The 19,696-nt window shown below is 38.3% G+C and overlaps 2 protein-coding genes across 3 annotated transcripts; one reads left to right on the top strand and one right to left on the bottom strand.

Moving 5' to 3' along the window:
• Window positions 1–236: 236 nt before the first annotated feature.
• c23h11orf53 (chromosome 23 C11orf53 homolog) lies at window positions 237–14,421 on the bottom strand. 2 transcript variants are annotated; one of them, XM_017701777.2, is made up of 5 exons: window positions 14,283–14,421; window positions 9,591–9,694; window positions 4,394–4,436; window positions 3,947–4,251; window positions 237–1,106 (listed from the first exon to the last, which is right to left on the bottom strand). In XM_017701777.2, the coding sequence occupies exons 1-5, from the start codon at window positions 14,293–14,295 to the stop codon at window positions 684–686; spliced, it is 888 nt and encodes a 295-aa protein (XP_017557266.1). In that variant the 5' UTR covers window positions 14,296–14,421; the 3' UTR covers window positions 237–683. The 2 variants fall into 2 exon arrangements, with proteins under 2 accessions (XP_017557266.1, XP_017557267.1); XM_017701778.2 differs by having other exon boundaries at window positions 9,591–9,691.
• A 2,344-nt stretch (window positions 14,422–16,765) lies between these two features.
• Window positions 16,766–19,220, top strand: gig2o (grass carp reovirus (GCRV)-induced gene 2o). Its single transcript, XM_017701779.2, has one exon. The coding sequence runs from the start codon at window positions 16,968–16,970 to the stop codon at window positions 17,586–17,588; it is 621 nt and encodes a 206-aa protein (XP_017557268.1). The 5' UTR covers window positions 16,766–16,967; the 3' UTR covers window positions 17,589–19,220.
• The last annotated feature ends 476 nt before the right edge of the window (window positions 19,221–19,696 follow it).

The following is a 19,696-nucleotide window of genomic DNA, read 5'->3' as shown; positions in this document are numbered from 1 at the left end:
AGGCGACAGCGCTACCCACCACACCACCGTGCCGCCCTCCCATTGGTACCACATTTTAAAAATACTACCAAAAACTGTAACTGCCATGGCCAAATTGTTTTGTTAATTTTTAAGTGAAAATACATCAATACATCCTCCACAGAGAACGCACTTCTTCCCGGTTTTTTGAACATTTACTACTTATTTGCTGAATTTAACATATTGGGGAAAAAAATAACTTAAAATGTGGCCTTTTATGTTTATTTTTTGGGTTTGTTTCTTTTGCAGGATGTTTCGACTTATTTTCACTTAGAAAATCAACAAAATATGCCATTTGTAAAAGTTGGATGCGAAAATGTTTGCACACAAAACTGCGTATTTAATGTTTTACATCCAGTGCTGTACTAAATCCAATTAAACGGGACTAATTATGATCCTTTGTTACTGAAACACGCAGTTAGCCAGTGTACTAATATTATGATAATGCTAAATTCACGTTAACCACTCCTAATTCTGAGCCAACAGATTTTCTGGCAATCGACTCTATGCAGTAGATAGGGATTAGGCTGAAAAAGACTAGAGTATTCCTTTAAGCTGTTAAGCTTATTACAAACTTCAGCCTAAAATCCACCAGTTTTGTGTGTCATATTTCAGGTTCTGCTTGCATCACCAGTTTAGTGTCCATATAAGTGCATTGAAGCCTCTTAAAAAGCCCTTCTTGTCTCATAAGACATCCACGAGCCAGATCCATCATCTTTAGCCCATGCTTGACTTGTAGTGTCACTGAGGGACGCCACACTACCACTGCCCTCTTCTGAAGACACAGGGAGCATCTTGACCACAGCCAGATCCCCTGGGACAGTCATGTATGGCGGGCAGGAGTAGCTGGAGGCAGAGCTGTAGGAGGTAGTTGGGTAGTGGACGTCCTCCAGCGTCTGCAGGGTGTAGGGCTGGGAGCTGGGGGGAATGGATGCACTGCTGCGGCTCGTGGAGAGGCGATACGGTGAGGATCCGCCTGAGTCTTGGCCACCCAGGGAAGGAGAGTCTGCCACTGGGGCCGAAGCCTCAGGGCACAGAACCTCTGGCTGACTGACGTGATCTTCTGAAGACTGGTCCCATGGATCTCTCTGTCAGAAGGAAGAGAATAAAAGATGAGCTTACAAGACATCATGGTGCCTGTGTTGCATGTTATTTCTGTTCTCCTTGAAATGTAGTTTTGTAAAAGATCAAATGTAAACAATTATTCCCCTTCCAAAATAGTAGTAGTCAGTTAGCCAAAATGCTTGGTTCCTGAAGTTTGATCCTGAAGTTTACACTGGAGGTACAAGGGTAATAGACAACAAGGCATATATAAGCATCATGCAAACTGCAAACAATCATTAGACACTAGGGATGCGCATGGGTACTCGAGGGTTTGGTTAGCCATTTTAGGTGCCAGTATTTGTATACTGAAATCACTGTCGGTGTTCATTACATTCCATCAAAGGAGGATGGAGCAAATATACAGACACTTTCTTTAAATGGTGATTTTATGCACTGTAAAGTTTAGCAGTTTGTGAGCAAGTATATATATAACACTTTCCAAAAAACAGGGGTGCCTTGACATTGCTATGGAGCATAATTGGTGCCTGTCGGAAATATTAATGAGATGAACTTACATGAACGCCACCACAATTACCATGTGTTGTTTTTTCGATGCTGCTAAGTTGGTCAACCAGCACGACCACACTGAGTGACCAGCTAACCCAACACCAGACCAGCATAAACCAGCCATAAGACCATTGAACTGATGCTGTGTTTTTTTTTCCAATGCCCACTGTTGTTGGCAGGATTACTAGCAGGAGACTTAGATATTTCAACCCCCCTGACTTTTAGAGTTGGTGGTGTGCCAATGAAAAAGCAACGGTAACTGCTGATGTTTGTACTGTAAACTTGATATATTTCAGTCATTCATCAGCTACACATAAATGCTGCAGGCCAAAATCAACCACAAGCAAAAAATACAAATATAAGCACATTTTACATGATGGTTTCAAATGGATTGCAACATGACTCACCTCATCTGTGCTCTTCATTTTGTTGTGACAGCATTACAATAAATGACACTCTTTAATGACAGAAAAAAGTAAAGAGAAAAGCATTTGTCCCAGCTTGTCCACCTTCATTCCCACCAAACCTCTTACATCATGTCTAATCTTTGACCTCCAAAGTTGGAAGCAGGAGCTTCTGTGGAGGACTTGAAGGCAGTATAAGGATGTGACTGAGATGGCAGAGATAGCACAACTTTGTCATGAAATGGGATAACTACTCTAGCAGATGTGTAATAGATGGATGACGAGTCTGTGTTAGCATCCACTGTTGTTCTGGTTAGGTGTGTTAGCCCATTAGCTCATCTGAGGCAGCCTCTGTTACTAATCCAACACAGAAATCTACTGATTTCCCTCAGCTATTTTTCATGCTTTCAAGCGTATTGCTCTGTGTGATGCTAATTCATTGTGTAACACCAGTGCTCACACCTAAAAAGTCACAGCACTACATTATTTTCAGCCAAAATCCTCATGACAGTTAACTATTTATCTGTTCATTAATTTTGCATAAACGGTACAAAAATAGTACAGGTATATCAACATTAGACAGAATGCACATTTCTATTACACACCTGCCTCCAACTGTGTCAAGCTGTTGGGTAATCTGAAATGTGGTTGTGGTTTTTGACACTGTATGTCATACTGTTGTTGATAAAAACAGTATGTTACATAGCTAAAACTAGGTTTACATGGTCACCTTAAAGTCTGTGATTGCTGCTACATAGTCTGGTTTTATATAAAACATCATCAAATAGTAATAAAAGCAAACATAGGCTAGCGGTTTGCACAATGGTTGCTGGCGGGGATGTTGTTAGCTGAGCCATTCAACAATTGGGATGGCAAATGGTGTCCCAGAACTCCAAAGCCATTGAAAATGAACTCACAAGGAGAATAAACCACAAAATAATCAAGCTTTGTTCTTCAAACTAGAGTTTTTTTTCCTTTGACTGTCCCGTGCTAAGATGTATCAGTGATATGCATATAAGGTGACTGTAGAGCCTGTTTCAAAACTGGTTTCAAGTTCCCTCAATAACTTTGCTTCAACACAAATGGCGCAAGAGCAGTAGCAGACAGTGAGGAGCAAATCACTCAACTACACTTAGAGTTATACTGGCATAAATCCCTATATGAGCATAGCAAACTGAATGCTATAATTTTGAAGCATTTTATTGCTACAGATTACAAAATGTGTTTTATAAGGGAATTGTGTCAAAGATTTCTGGTCAAATTCTGCTGATGAAGACCCCTGTTATGTTCACTAGATGCGTTGTGTCAGAAAAGTACAAAATGCACTAGCCCTCGGTAGGTTAGCCTCAGTGAGCTCAGTCAGCCATGCAAACTTTTCAATGTAACTTTTCAAATTGAGACGTTTGAACACAACATACAGAAAATTTGAGAGTAATTGCTTTGCCTGGCTATAAACTTGGAGGAGATCTGTGGTGTACTGCCCTTCTTTTTGTTGTTGTTGGCTATGTGGCCTTTAGCATTGCTAACTAGCCTGTTAGCTGAGTAAAGTGATAAAGTTGTTTCAGCTGTCATGTACAAAAGACAGAGTAGTTTGTAACCTAAAACCCAGCAAATCAAATGTTCTAGTTTGGAAATGTTAAGCATTTAGAAATTTCTGAATGCTATGGTTTGTAAACGGCGTCGTTGGCCTTTATATTGGGGTTTGAAAAGGAAAATGCATCTGGTCACAATGATTTCTCGGCAAGTTCTGCTGCTGAAGTTGACACTTATGTTCCCTCACCCCTCTGAGAGCTAATACAACAATGGAATGGTCTTGAAGATGACGCTGGGGATTCCCCACATCACAAAAAGACAAGGCCTAATTGAAGGGGGCATGTTTAAAAGAGCATAGAAGTAAAGGTTAAGGTCAGTACCAAGAGCAGATGTGAGGACGACTCGCCAGACAGAGAGGGCAGCAGTGTGGACAGAGTGGATGATGGAAAGAGTGACCCTCCGCTAGCTGTGTAAGCAGTTGCGCCTCGGTAGTCTCCAAATGATTCGGGCTGGTAGTAGCTGTCAATGAAAGAGGGGTAGCTGGAGGAGTGGTCATAAGAAAAGGCCTTGCTCCCTAAAGTTGAGGAGTAGGAGTCTGTAGAGTACTGCTTCATTGGATGGCAAAGCTCGGAATCGGGCAGGAAAGACCTTCGCATGCTGTAGTATCCAGGAAGCATGTGAGGCCCTGCAAGAGGAAGGAGGAAGATAAGGTTAGCATTAGTTCACTGAATTAGCTCTCTCATCACTTCCAGCACACATTACTGCTTGAGAGCCTAATTAGCTGTGTGGGAGCTTTATCAGATGATCACAGATGAAGGTGAACTCACCTGGCATTTGTACAAAAGCTGGCTGGGAAGAGCTAGCTCCTGTCTGGAAAACAAATAAAGACAGAATTATAGGGATTATTATCATCGCCTTCAGGGCAGCATGGATGTCTACATGTGTTAGCCACTGATCTCTTGATATTCCATGAGGTCTTATTTCTGAGAGAGCTAAAAAGTCACTGAAAACAACATGATAATACACTTTCAACCCAAAAAAATGTGAGGAAAGCTTGCAAGTGCAAGTTAATGTTCACTTTGTGGAGCACAAAAGCGCAGAATATGGAATCCCTGGCGTGTTTCCAAGGACTTTAAAGGCAGTGTGAACACAGGAAGGCTCTAGTACACAAGCTGGTTCTGTTGAAAGCCAGGCAAATTTTGTGGGAGGATATTTGAATGTGATTTGCCAGTGTTACAATAGCACCCCCCACACCCTGGGTTTATGTGTGTGTGTGTGTGTGTGTGCACTCGCTTGCCTCCGGTGTTGTGTGCCTTGAGGGTCTAAAATGATTGGATGACTGGGAACACATCCCAAATGACAACCAGCTAACAGATAAAGTGTCTCCTTATGTGCAGAAGAAAAGGGCTGGGGCTTTTATTGTGTTTCATTGTATGAGACAGATACCCTGCCGAAAAGCAATAAATGCTGTGTCCAGCATCTAAAAACCTAACTTACTTCTAGTGTTCACTTGTTTTTTGTTTATTTGCACTGTTTGAAAATGGCAGCTGTCCTTTACATTGTTTAACCATTTCATGATAAACGTACCAATAGAAGTGGACTAAAATGAGCAAAATAAAATCTCTTTACATTCACTTGCAACAAAGTTAAGATATTTTTTCCTTCTCTACAAAGGTACCATTTTACAGAAACCATTGGCCATTAATTCAAATGTTATTTATTTATTTATTTTGTACTTTTTTCTTGATAATTAGTTATTTTCATTGTTTTGTCATGCTTTTGTTATATTTAGGTCACTATCACAATGCCACAAATATTGTTTTCTCGAGATCTTGAATTATTCATCTTATAACCACTATATACCACTCTATAGCAGAGTGCTTTACAGAGATAACATGTTATGATGTAATAAAGGCATTAAAATCTTGAGATCTCAAGAAATAACTGTCAGAAGAAAACCTTGTATCTCCAAAATGACAACTTTACAGGAAGAGGGAAAAAACCTTTGCTTTAAATGTAAGTCAATGGAACCAAATTTTTTTCCAAGTAATTTTGGGCCATTTCTTTTTGTCCATTCTTCATGAAATTTACACACAACATAAAGGACAACAGGTATTTTCAAAGTGAAAAACGGCAAAAACAAAAATGGAGATATGAGGTTTTCTTCCAACAGCAGCATTATAGCACTGTGCAAAAGTCAGCAAACACCATTTATTACCACTAATTCCTTTCAAAAAAGCCAATAAGTTAAACATTTTAAACAAAAAATGTCCACTTCTTAAAGCTCCCAACCTTTTCAGGAGACTTGCTTTCAGTTTTAGAAATCTGCAGGGATATTTGTTCACACCTCCAAAGTTCAGTCTAAGAAGTTGGTTGCATTTTCTGTTCCATTCCAAAAGCATTGACTCATGTTGAGGTTATTTCCTTTTCTCAGTGAGGGCTTCTTGACAGCTCAGCTGTCCTCACAGTGGAAAGACAGACAGAAATACTTTTGTTTTTTTTTCCAGACCTGAGGAGTAGAGCTTGATCTTCTTCTCTGTCTCAAAGATTAAACTTAGAAAAGTGCTGTTTGATGGTGACAGTTTTGGCGGTCTTCCAGGTCTTGCATGGCCCATTTTCTCTGTATGCTCCATTTTTTGGAAATGCCTCTTTTTTACTTATCTTCTTGTTTCTTATGCAAGTGGATTATCTTATATCTAACCTCCTCAGAAGCATCTCTTGAAAAATGAGCAACATGTGCTTAATGGTTTTGAATAGAAGGTAAATAAATGAAGCGTGGTCTCTAACTTTTGCACAGTACAGTTATATACAGTTGACTTATTTACTAGTAATTACTAGTACATTCGCTTCATTCCAGGGGGTGTGCCTTGTTTAAATGAATAACCTACATTGTAAATGAAATGCTTAAGACAGCAATAACCCTTTTACTGGCATTGGACTCTGGCATGATTGTGTGCCAATGCCATCAGCTTCTCTAGAAAATTTGCATGAGGCTCGATTAGCGCCATTACTAAGTAAGGAAGGGGGGTGGGAGGGGGCTGTCCATGCACACACGCAGCAACAAGCAAAGCTTAGCACAAGGGCAGCCTGTTTGTCTTTGGTTAAAGTCTCGGCAGTGACCTAATGCTGCTTTCAACCGTCTGCCTGCAACAATGCCTCACTTATCTAGACCCTTTCAGGAAGACAGTGCTGATGCAGGCAGGTGCACCTGATATCAATCTTTCCGAGGTGACAAGAGACATGTCATCCAACACCCACCGATGCTCTCAGCTTGTGGTTCCGTTTGTATACATTACAGTGGCATGCTATATTAGCCAGCTAAGGCTGATGGAAAAGAAAATACTCTGGAATTCTGGAATTCCATATATGTGTCAGATGTAGAAATGTCAGTACGTGTATGCGTCAGATGTAGAAATGTCAGTGATAATAATAATATTAATATTACATAAGTATATATTACTGTGTTAGCGTGACCTGCTACTTTACTGAACTGATGTAAAATGTAAGTAAAGTGAAGTCATTCAGAGTACTTTACTGCAAAATGCTCCCTTCTAGGGGAACTTATCACGTCAGAATTGTTCAGTGATGAAGAAAAGTCTGTAACAGAAATGTTTGTAACAGCTGCCTCACAGGAATGGAAATCCCTAAATTCCCTGCAATTGTACATTGAAAAACGTTGTTCTTAAACTGTTGGACTATTTGCTCACGCAGTTGTTCATAAAGTGGTGAACCTCGCCTCATCCTTGCTTGTGAATGACTGAGCCTTTCAGGGATGCTCCCTTTATACCCAGTCATGACACTCACCTGTTTCCAATTAACCTGTTCACCTGTGGAATGTTCCAATCAGGTGTTTTTTTGAGCATTCCTCAACATTCCCAGTCTTTTGCTGCCCCTGTCCCAACTTCTTTGGAATGTGTTGCAGGCATCAAATTCAAAATTAGTGAATATTTGCAAAAAACAATAAAGTTTATCCGTTTGAACATTAAATATCTTGTCTTTGTAGTATATTCAACTGAATATAGGTTGAAAAGGATTTGCAAATCATCGTATTCTGTTTTTATTTATGTTTTACATAACGTCCCAACTTCATTGGAATTGGGGTTGTATTTTTTCAAGTTCATTCATGGTGGAGAAGTATATGGTGAGGCAAAATAGCCCTCAGAGACAACTTATTTTTCTGATTCTTCCACTGTTTTACCACTATTAACACTGCATATTAAAACTCAGTAGGTTCACTGGTGGTTTTGGACTAAATAATCACCTTTCACACTTGTTCATAATCACCATCATAGTAAAGAAATCTGAAGGAATTTTAAAAAATAGGTGGAATTCCTCTTTGAAGGTAATGGGAAAGAAAAGAAGCACTACTCTCTAAAGACTGAAATTCAGTATGTGTATAGATAGTGTATAATAATCCAAGACAGATATTAATAAAAGGAATACATTGCTATATGTTATTATTTATAATTAAATATGAAATCATTTATAATGTGTTATTCTTTTTGGAATTATTTTATTCAAATATGTAAATAATTTCAACACAAAAGAAATATACTACATCAACACAAATACGTCTTTCAGTTTACTTACTTTTAGAAATAATCCTGTTGGTGAAAAATATCAATAATCATCATCATTACAATCATCATATTTAACCGCTTAGTCCAGATAGGATAATAATAATAATAATAATAAAAAAACATTGGTGGGATGTGCTAGATTAATGAGTTAAAGCTAATGGAAAAAACACTATTATCTAAAGTCAGAATTGCATGAGATGTATGTATATAATAATAATAATAATAATAAACATTGGTGGGATGTGCTAGATTAGTGAGTTAAAGCTAATGGGAAAAAAACACTATTCTAAAGAATTACATGAGGTGTGTTGTCATGCATTCGGCTGTGTCTGAAATGGAAATGGACTTCATCTCCCAGAATGCTCGGGGACATCACGTGACAGATCATGCACACTTGGACTGCATCTTAGGAGAGGACTCCAACACCCAGGATTCTGTGGCCTATCACATGACTTTGCAATGCTCCTATCAGCGTTCACAATCACCAGACTATTGACAATCTGCACCTGTGCTGATTAGATCATATGACTCACTGTAGTACTTAAGCTCAGGCTTTAGAGAGACACTTTGTGAGGTATTGTTTCAATGAAACTACTGAGCGGTTTCAACCTGTTCTGTTTGCCTTTTGTGTATTTTGACACTTTGCTACAATTTCTGTCTCACCCCTTTGTACTTTTGTCTGTTTGGATTGTTTGGCTTGGACTTTGACTTCGGTTTGTGTTTTGCTCCTTTTTGAATGCTGTTGTTTATCTTCGATTAAACAACCTTATCTTAACATCCGCGAGCGTCTGGTACTCCCGATCCCAATGTTACATGTATACAATAATAATAATAATAATAATAATAGTACACTACAAAATATATATTTGATTATATAAATGACTACAGTAAATTAAATCTACACAATTCTGACCTTCAGTTTACTTACTTTAGGCAATAATTGTAGACTAATATAACATTGATCACTGAAGGAGAAGAAACCTTGCATCTCCAAACGTTCTTAACTTGTAATGAAATGTCAATTTTGTTGCTCCATTCATCATGGCAGAAGGTAACCGGACTTTTCGAGCTTCCCCTTAAAAAAGAAAATGGAGATAAAAGGTTTTTGTGTGACAGCGACGTTATTTTATTCATGTGGAAATGATGTGCACATTTGAATCAAGTCAAGTCTATGCATGACATGAATGTATCCCATTTGTTTAAGGCTTTTGAATAACCTGGAGATGCTTACAATAAGCAGAACCCACAGAAACCACGAAGTGGTGGAAAACATAAAACCTATTAATTGATTACAAGAAATGGTGACATAAGAAGACAGTTGCAAGTTAGTGATAGTCATGAGGTAGTAGTTATGGGTATGGCTGAAGAAAGGCCTGAGAAAAAAGTCAAGTATTTTCTATGGTGAAAAGCACAGGAAATGCAAAGAAAAGTGGAAGCTACTTACATTGAATCTTGGTACGTTGGTTTGTCTCGATCGCTTCTCTGCTAACAGGTCTTTGACCGTGTGCTTGACCCTGACTCCTTGATACACTCGCTTGGAATACTCTGCTGAGAATAACATTTATGGTAAATGCATTTATCATCTCTGCCACAACTAACAGTTGACTCATCAATCAGCTGACAATGAAAGTGTCTATGTCTGGCACCAACGCACAGGCTGTGGTGGACTATATTGGCAGGGCCAGTATTGATATACTAGCCATGTTTAAAGGGGAATTTTACCAATTTTCCTAAACTTCTGCATAACTAAGCGGTTGAGATGTAAACCAAATCGTTTAGAGTGTTCTGGTGTGAAATGCTTCATTCTAGAGAAATGTACAGAGCCAGAATTATTCAGAGGTGGTGATAGGAACTGAAAGTGTTTATTGTCTGTAAAAGCTCCTTCATAGAATGCTATTGCTTGAAGGTTACGAATACAAGGTCTAATGCCTGAGACATTAATGACAGTTTCCAGAGAAGATTCTTATCTAAAATGTATGCTTTCAAATAAGCAGAGGGTTCTAACATGAACTAATCCCCAAAGAATCAGATTTAATGGTATTTTACCATTATCAACAATAAAAACTCAGAAAAGATGTGTAGGTTCTCCAGTCATTCTGGATAGCAAAGAAAATGTCTACATTCACGATACAGATATCACAACCCCTGGTTCCATTCACCACCGCCGGAGAAAATTCAAGTCAGTCGGTTTCTCCACAACGAACCACTTCAAATCAATCCGTTCTAAATGAGTTCGTTTACAACCATTGAAATATGTGGCAGTTAAAAAAATTGGTGGAGTTCCCCTTAAAGGCGTCAGGATTTTCCAGTCACAGATTAAACCCAGTCTGAGCATGCTATCCAGAAAAACCCCATTTACGAAGACTGTTTAAACCACACAAACCAGACATGAAAAGCTCCAACTCATAAAGACTCATTATATAGTTTATTTGTTGCACATAGCCTAAAGTAAACCGCACATTTAATTTGTGTACAATGTCCAGGGATGTTTCTGAACCTTTGGGTGCTCTACGTGACGTCCTAAGCAACGTGGAATTGCAGGCAACACGAGGAAGAATATTTGTAACTAAGCAGATGGTTGGATGAATCTGATGATTTGAAACATGTTGAAAGAGTATTCAAAGAGAACTCTGATCAAACCTGGTGAAGGATGTGTCTTCCGAGGATGTGAGTAAATTGTCTACTACTGTCATCATATCTTTATTAGTGTAATGTTGATTTTGCATTTGAGACCTAAACATTGAGTCCTTTTTGAGCCTGTATGTGTGGCATTAATACATAAAGACACATATATAAACATAAAAATACATAAAAATTCATATAATAAATGCTATATTTTCAAGAGGCCCAATGATGACTCTGGGGCACCTAAGCAGCATTCCTGAAAATGTTAGTGCATTATAGTATAATATAGTACAGTATGTTGTCTATTTATTAAAGTATGATATGTATTCTGTGTGCAATTCTACCATTTATTCAGTGAAGGACTAATTGTACCTTGTTCGCTACAACGTGATCCAATTATTAAATATTAATGCCCTTTAAAGTGGCTTTTGAAGTATTTTTCACCATTAATTGCTTATTAATTCTTTCAAATGAATGGTTAGAGGTTTTTGCCATCAATGAGGAACTAATATATTACTCTGTGTTTTTTCCCCTGCTCTAAGCGAGTGCATTTCTATGTCTAACCAACGAGAGTGATTCCCTCCTTCCCTGTTAATGTATGACTGTGAAAAGGGGAATAAGTTCAAAAGTCTGAGTAAAAGTTTAGTCAGTTTAACGTTTTGTGGCCACAACAGCAGGCATGTACTCTCACTTTAGGCTACAGTAACTGATCGCTAGTCTCTGCCTTATTATTCCATGGAAGCTTGATAAAAACAGTCCTTCCTGGTGGTGGGGAAAGTGACTCACCAACAGCTCAAACTTTTACCACTGAACATGCACATTACAAACCATAATGGGAATTCAGCCACAACACTGTAAACAAACAAATAAAGGGACAAGTTCTATGCTTGCAAGTGAAGGTATCTTGCTGTACATATTAACTGCCACTGTAATGCCATTAAAGAATAATTCTACCAAATTTTCAAAATTTCTGCATAAATTAATCTTTGAGATATAAACAGAATCATCCTGAGTGCTTTGATGTGAAATGACACTGTAGAGAAACTTATAGACTTATAGATTTCTTTATAGTCGTGGTGATGGGAACCAGGAGTGTCTACAATGTCTACAATGCAAATATAACCTTGCTATTCAAAACGACTCGAGAATCTGTCTTCTGAGTTTTATATGTAATGTTGATAAGGGTAAAACAGCGTTAAATCTGGAAAAAATAATGTTTTCTTTGGGCACTATTTTGCCTTACAGTCCAGTGCATGTACTTCTCTGTTAATAGGCCAAAATCTTATCTCAAATCTGTCACATACAACAATATCAAGGTACAAACAATGCAAATGCACCCTCAAAGGTGATATTAAGGTCCACCTTTGTACCTTAAATAAGTTTTTCTTGCATATTTTTGCAATGGAATATGATACAATTATACTCCTAGCTAAAGGTACTGAAGACATACCCTTCAGGGTACCACCCCTGTGACAGTTTACCTTTTCTCTGAAAGTGTATCATCACCACTGTAAATGCTACCGATTCTGTGGGTATCTTCATGAAAGTATCTTATTGATTTAACTATGAAGAAACTGGTGGACTTTTATTATGGCCAGTTTTTTGCTTCGCCTAAAATAAACTTTACATGGTTTGCTACAGCATTTATAAACTGGCTACCAATGATGGACAACAACTTAAAATCACAAGCTTATTGTACACTAAGGATAATTATTCAGTAACATGGACTACAATGCCAACTGGCTGAGCCATTCTTAGGTTACAGTAAAACTGTAGGACCTGGCCATTTAAGTTGTTAATAAAACAATATACCATTACTCTTAGTATATAACTCCACAACTTAATTACTCCACAATTGAGAGGGAATCTTTAGCCTTATTGGCTAGGTTTAGTGCAAATAAAGTTTCATATAGTTATCCTTCCTTTTAGTAGGGTTTTCGTTCACAGTCACAAGACTTGAAAGGCATGCAAAAGATTATTCATTAATCTTAGTATAAAGATATGAAATGTATGTTTAATTTATACACAAAATATAAAATGTATGTTCTCTCTGGCTGAAGGAGTGAAGAAAGCGACACCAGTCTGTCAGGCCTAATGGAACATCCTTTGGCCCTCTTTGGTCAGCCCTATTTTATAGGATATTCTGGAATATCAGCCGAGTAACACAGAAACTACGTTAATTAAACCACTATTTTAAGGAACGGGCATTTTAAATGAGTTTATATGAACTCAAATATCATTTAATTTGATTTCTGCAAAACTCCAAGTTCCTTAGTGTGAATGTGTGCTGTTTTTAAAGAACGTGTTCTCCAAACCCCTTTGAAAATTTGCGTGAAATGGCCTACTGACAAGAACGTCTGCAGGCAAACTGCCAGTCATTTTGTACGTGAACCTGTAGTACCCCTACATTAAAGACAGGAAGCAACTGAACAGAGATAATGCGTTCCTCTGCTTTTCAGTCATGCCAAATAACACAAATAAACCAGCACTAGTAGATGTTTTGTGTAATGTTTCCATCTCTGTGCCAATTCCTATTGGCTGCCAATACTATAACACTGTTCTCTCCTGATGGTCTGTCAGATGGGGGATTTCCAAGCACTGTCTATTGCAAGAATCTCCTAAGAGCTCACAACACTAGTATTGAATCTATCTGGTCTGTGTGAAAATGTAATGTATAGTTGCAAAATTCTGTTAACTCTTGTGCATTACAGGAAATGATCTGCATTACAAAACAAACAAACAAATAAGCATGAAATATTCTGTGCACTGATTTCCAGCACTGCTAATACATTTTAAGAAATCTATCACAGTTTTAAGTTGGAGTTTACAGGATGCCATCATCCTTCCCTTGTGTAGCTTTTTGATCATATTGTTTATAGAAAAACATTTTCATCCTTTACATACAGACAATATATACAGACATCAGAGTCCATTACAGAATAGAATCTAACATAATAAAATCCATTTTCCATGATAAGAACAACTACAGCTTATATATACTAACTTCATAACTTAAAAGCTTAAAAGGACTTGACTGTTAATGACAAACTCATATTATATATATATATATATATATATATATATATATATATACACACACACACACATATATATATATATATATATGTAATAATTTAGATATAAATTAAATGAATATATATATATATATATATATATATATATATATATATATATATATATATATATATATATTTTTTTTTTTTTTGTGGCAATAAGTTTGTATGATTCATTTGAAGTGAAGTCAGCTCATTTTAGTTTGAAGTGCAAGCTGCCACCATGTCTAGGATGGACTGCAAATGGTCATAAACAAGCCCTTATCTCGAGTCACAGCACCCTTCACAAAGAACATGTCATAGACAACAGCCAAAGAACTGGGTGTTATTATTATTATTCCTAGGTTTTAGAAACATAACCTTTAACAAAATATTCTATATTAAAAAGATTCAGTTTTGATCATCTCATTCCTTCAATAGTTTCCATCAATTCTTACCTGTCTCCATCATACTTTGCAGGTTACACACCCCTGTGTTTTTGCCGGACGTCAGTCTGCCTTTCTAGTCCAGTAAGAGTCATACCGTGTTCATCATATCATAGAATGAGCTTTTAAAAAGCCTGTGGAAACATCATGGACGTCTAGGTGGCACGCACACATATTTATACCCCTCTCCTGGCATCCCTAGTGAAGTTCTTGATGATTTGGGTAAATGCAAATCATCTGCTGCAGGACGTTTCTTAGTGATTTGCATCCAGGCTCTATAGAAGATTACAGGAGATGGCCTGGGCTGCAGAAATGGAAAAGGTTGGGTGGTGATGATAAGGATGGTGGGGAGGATCGTGAACATGACCGTGCTGTTGATTTTGCTCAGAGGGCAGCAAGGAAGAAGTGCAATGGGCGATTCATAGACAGAAGCACGGCGTCCATTCTGGTAATGCGTCCCACTGTCAGCGCACGGAGGTCTTTTTTTATTTCCACCATCATTCCGGCAAACCTAGTCTTGTGCGCATGCGTTCAGCAAACGAGAGCTGGAGTGCTATTCTTCAATTAAAAAAAATCTTGATCTCAAACAATTTAGCAGAAGCAAAAGAGCATGATGTATAAACAGCGATAGGTTTCTGCCCAAACTAGTTCCTAGTTAAGTAAAAGTAAAGTACAAAAGTATAAATCCATCAAGATATTACTCAAAATGCAGCTTTCTGAATAGCCAAGCCTATGCTTGTCGGAATACAGGTGGGAAAAATAAGCTAGCGGCATACAATGGCTGCCTCTGTTAGCTTAGCTGGGGCTTCCCCTATAAGTAACGGCCCTAGCTCTTTATGTGTGAACGATGCGTGTTGATGTATTGACTTGTCAGACATCTTCTCTTTGTACTTGAATGAGGTTTAGTAAAGGCTGTACAGTAAAATCACTGGCTAACCTGATTATGATATTCGGGTACACTAGCTAGCTTAAGGGCTAGCCCGTATAATATAAATTAGCAAAGCTACTGATCTGCTTTATCCAGTGTTATTGTTAGCGTTAGCTCAGTTGTTAGCCGTGCCTATAGCCAACATTTTGTAAACATGAACAAAATAATTGAAAGTGTATCACAAGAAATCACTTTTAATCATTACATTTTGCTTTAACCAAGAAAAAGGTTTTCCTGCCTCAGGAATTTTTGGACGGCCTACCAAATAAATCCAACTGTCCAACTGCAGTCAACGTTAGACAGGTTATTCGTTTTTTTACAGTAAATTACATGAATTTTATTAAAAAAAAAAAAAAAAACTTACTCTGTCTATTTTGCGTGACGGAATGGCTATATTCCTGTCAGTCAATTGTCAATGTTGGATAAACACAGTTTTGACCAGCTTTAACGTGGTTTAAGGGAAACTCCACCTGTTTTCCGAAATTTCCGCACGAGGAGTAAACAAAGTCACTCAGAGTGGTTTAAAGCGAAACTCTCCCTTCTAGAGAAACTTACCGAGTCAGAATTGTTCACAGGTTGTTTTAGAAACAGGCGTCTGAAACGCTCAACGCTTCTAAAAGTTGCATCAGAGAAATTCGTAAAGTGGTTTGGCATGCAAAACAGTCAGCGCATAAGATATTATTATAAATAGTAAATAAAGTGGTTATATATATGCTGTAGACGTGCAGACCCCTGGTTCCTATCACTATCATTATAAAGTCATCTGAGTCGGCATGTTTCTCCATAATGCACTATTTCACATCAAACCAGTCTGAATGACTTTGTTAAACGTTTGAATTATGCATAATTTTTATAAATCAGTAGACTTTCCCTATGATAACGTCACGTACACGTCATCGTGCCATTCAGTGTGACAGTAGATTTTGAACAGCCCAAAAAGATGGTATGGCAAAGAAATGATTATATTGTTCTTAAAATGTTTATATTTATTATTTTTGTGTCCATGTAAACATATATTCATATATGCCTGACAAATATTTGGTATCAATTCAACTTGTATATAGTAATATTTAAGACATAAGGTAAAAATGCCACCTAAATATCAATCAAGATTTTTTACTTACAATAAAGGTTTTCATACACCATATTAATAATGAACTATTTAAGCCTGAAACCACTTATCAGAGTTGTGTCTCTTATACGTTGTAGCAGATGTTGGTGGCTAATAATGGAATGACTGACAGCTGTTGGTGTTCACTGGTCACGAATGGCACTGTGTGTTTTCATATAGGGGTGATTTCACAATGTAAAGGACTGTAATGGTTTAACAGGTGTTTCCACATGGATTTGATGGTTTCTTAAAGGGGATCTAAAGGAGTCCTACAGGAAACATGAAAGCAAAACAATCGTTATAATGGTCTTTTTAGGCAGGGAGGCCTACGGCCATTCAGATTACGATGAAAACAGTGGTACCGCTCCCTGTAGCGGCCGCCAACCCCCCCCCCCCCCCTCCCCCGCCCGCCTCCCGCGAGGTCAGTTTCGGTTTCATTTAAAAATCAAACACGCCTTTTATAAGAACAGAGTCTCGTCTCACTGCCTTGCGTGCAGGAATTTATTTCTGAAAAACTGAAAGCAAAACCAGAGCAAAGAAAGACGTACGGCAGGCACATGTTTTTGTACTTTAACACGGAGAGGAGCTGAGAATATTTCAGAATATCTGCGGCGGCACTGCTAAAGTTCTCTGTGTTGTGCTGAATGTTGAGGGCTCCATGGCTGGCGTGGTGCATTTCTCAGGTTGGCAGGCGTCGTGGGACAGCAAAAGCCTGTCGGAGGGTCAGGAGCCCAAATCTGGCCGGGTTTACACCATGTACCACGGCACACACATCAACAACGCTAGACCCATCATCACCGGCGGCTTCAAGCCGTCCACAAGCGGCCTTCTGGGTCAAGGCGTGTACGTGAGCCGCAACATCGACAAGGCCAAGTGTTACCCGCTCAGAACCGACAGGAGGGAGCAGGTGGTGTTCAAAATGAAGGTGAACGTGGGCAAAGTGAAGAAGATAGACTGCGACAACCATCCGCTTCAAAAGTCCTGGCACCAGAACGGCTACGACTGCGCGTGGATCCCTCCTAACAGCAACGTGTCGGTCATCAAGTCCGGCCGGGAGGAGGACTGCGTGTGGGACCCCAGCCGGATCACCGTGGTAGACGTGGCCGTCTGCATGGACGACAACAAGCGGCGGGAGCTGCGCTCGCTTATCCGGCAGCAGTTGCGCGGGGCCGGCTGCGGGCTGTGCGGCGTGGACGCGGATGGACCTCACGATGTCCATGACTGCTGGCAGTGCGGAAGCAGGATATGCCCCTTTGAGAAACAGCATGTATGCATATAAGCAGGCTGTTTTTTGTTACTGTGCTTCAAAGAACCCATAACATGGAAAACTGAACTTACTTACTTTTTAATAATGCAGTTTCATGTTGTGCGTAAACATTGCGTTTATGATCTGAAAACTGCAGAAAATGAGATTTTTCAGTAATCCGTTATGGTAGAGGTTGAACATACATATCATAGAAGATAAAGCATGTAGTTGGTCTCAGCATTGTTCTAAAAGTGTTTTGTTGCTATCTCGTTGGCGCTGCCTGCTGTTTCCGGTACAGCTCTCTGTTTTCGGACATGCGCAAACTGAGAAAAATGAACGAAATCAGAGTACGGGGATACATGTACTGAAAAACCCAATTACTAAGCTAAAATTAAGCTCTGTTTATTTGAGTTCTTAATTATATTTGTAGGCCTTGATCCAATCTACGAAATAAGAGTTTGCTCTTTACATGACAACTTGAATGCATCAGTTTAGCCCCGCCCACACGTAATGAAGTTAAAAGGAGTATTTCAGCACAGCCTGCTTTTTTAATGAAGCCAGTACAGAACAGCCAATCAGAACTGAGTTCACCTGCAGATATCAGTCTTAAAGGCGCAGTAACAAAAATCAGCCTTGCTCATTCTAAATGACAATGATGGTTAAATAGAGATTAAAAAATGATGTATGTTTTGGGTACATAAAAACACACAGAATTGCAAGAATGTCTTGATTGACTGCCTTGTATGCCTCATACATCAACTTAAATGGGTGGAGTTAAACTGCTGTAGTCTGAATAGCTGGATATGTGGTATGTAAATGAATTCAAAATGGGCTGTTTTTGCAGCTTATTTTTCATGCATGAACTGTAGATTAGAAAGTAAACACTTTGAAACCTTAACTACTATATCTATACACTACTATACTTATTTAAGTTAATCCCATGTGGAACCTTCAGGTGTTATAAATACAATGCAAGAAAACTTAAGTAATGAATAAGATACAAAGATTAAAAAATGAAGTTGAAATAAATAATAGTGAAATAATGAAATAAGATAGTAAAGTAAAAAAATGTAAGACTTATACAAATGCTGTTGAAATATATACAGATGTAAGCTACATGGTAATAAGCTACATATAAGTTACAGGCCTTGTGTAAAAAAAAACCTTATTGAATTGAATGAGTTAGCCTTTTACTCCTGCCTGTTATTACTTGGTGCTGTAAAAAAAACCTCAGTTCATCCTTATAGCATTAAAATAAATGTTTGTTTGCAGATTGATGCCTGGTTCTTACACTGGAATGTGCTGTGCTGTCTGTATAAAAGTGCCCCGGCTGTATATGTTTGTGAACAAAGTTTTCTGTGGTTGTGCTTCATTTTGAATTCAGTTCAAACAGTTCTGTTCACTTTGGTGTGCTGTGGTAGTAAGTTACATTCATGCTCTTCACAATGAACACTTGACATACTTGTTTTCTGCTTCCTGGTAGCCACTACATTCTTTTTCAACACACATGGGTGGGTCCTTTCTCTGAGTTATGCTTAATGGAATTCTGGGAATGAAAGTCTGGTTGTTCTGCATTGTTGCTGGACAGAAAGCAAATCCACATTTATCACAAAGTAATGTGAAAAGCAATCCAATCATTTCCAAATTAAACATGGATTAAGTGGGTACCTTGTGTAGCATATTTTCTGTCACTGTTTTATAAAAGCAATAAGGCACAAGAGGCTGTATGTTTCTGTGATTTTATCAATGGTAATGGGTGTTTCTAAAACCTTCTTAGCACTGGCAAAATCACTGTAATTCATAGACTTAGGATACAAACAAGAATAATCACAATAAGCCCTTCTTCCACAAAAAAGTTCTTTCAGAGTAGGGCTGCTCAGTCTGGCTGAAGTTGGCCTGTGAGGATATTTGATTTGACCAGCTAGCCCCTCTCCCAATGAGAGGAACATGTCATTGTATTACATTTTACTTGAGTTTCAGAAGTACTTTAGTAACAGATAATAGCACAATATAATACAGTATAGCATAAATAGATTTTTTTGTATTGTATATGTACTGTATACAGTCATGGCCAAAAGTTTTGAGAATGACACAAATATTATATTTTCACATGATGTGCTGCCCTCTGGTTTTTATGTGTG

This window comes from Pygocentrus nattereri, chromosome 23, assembly GCF_015220715.1.
Source record: "Pygocentrus nattereri isolate fPygNat1 chromosome 23, fPygNat1.pri, whole genome shotgun sequence".
Lineage (NCBI taxonomy): Eukaryota > Metazoa > Chordata > Actinopteri > Characiformes > Serrasalmidae > Pygocentrus > Pygocentrus nattereri.
The sequence above is the reverse complement of the archived record's forward strand: the minus strand, read 5'-3'. Positions and strand labels throughout refer to the sequence as shown.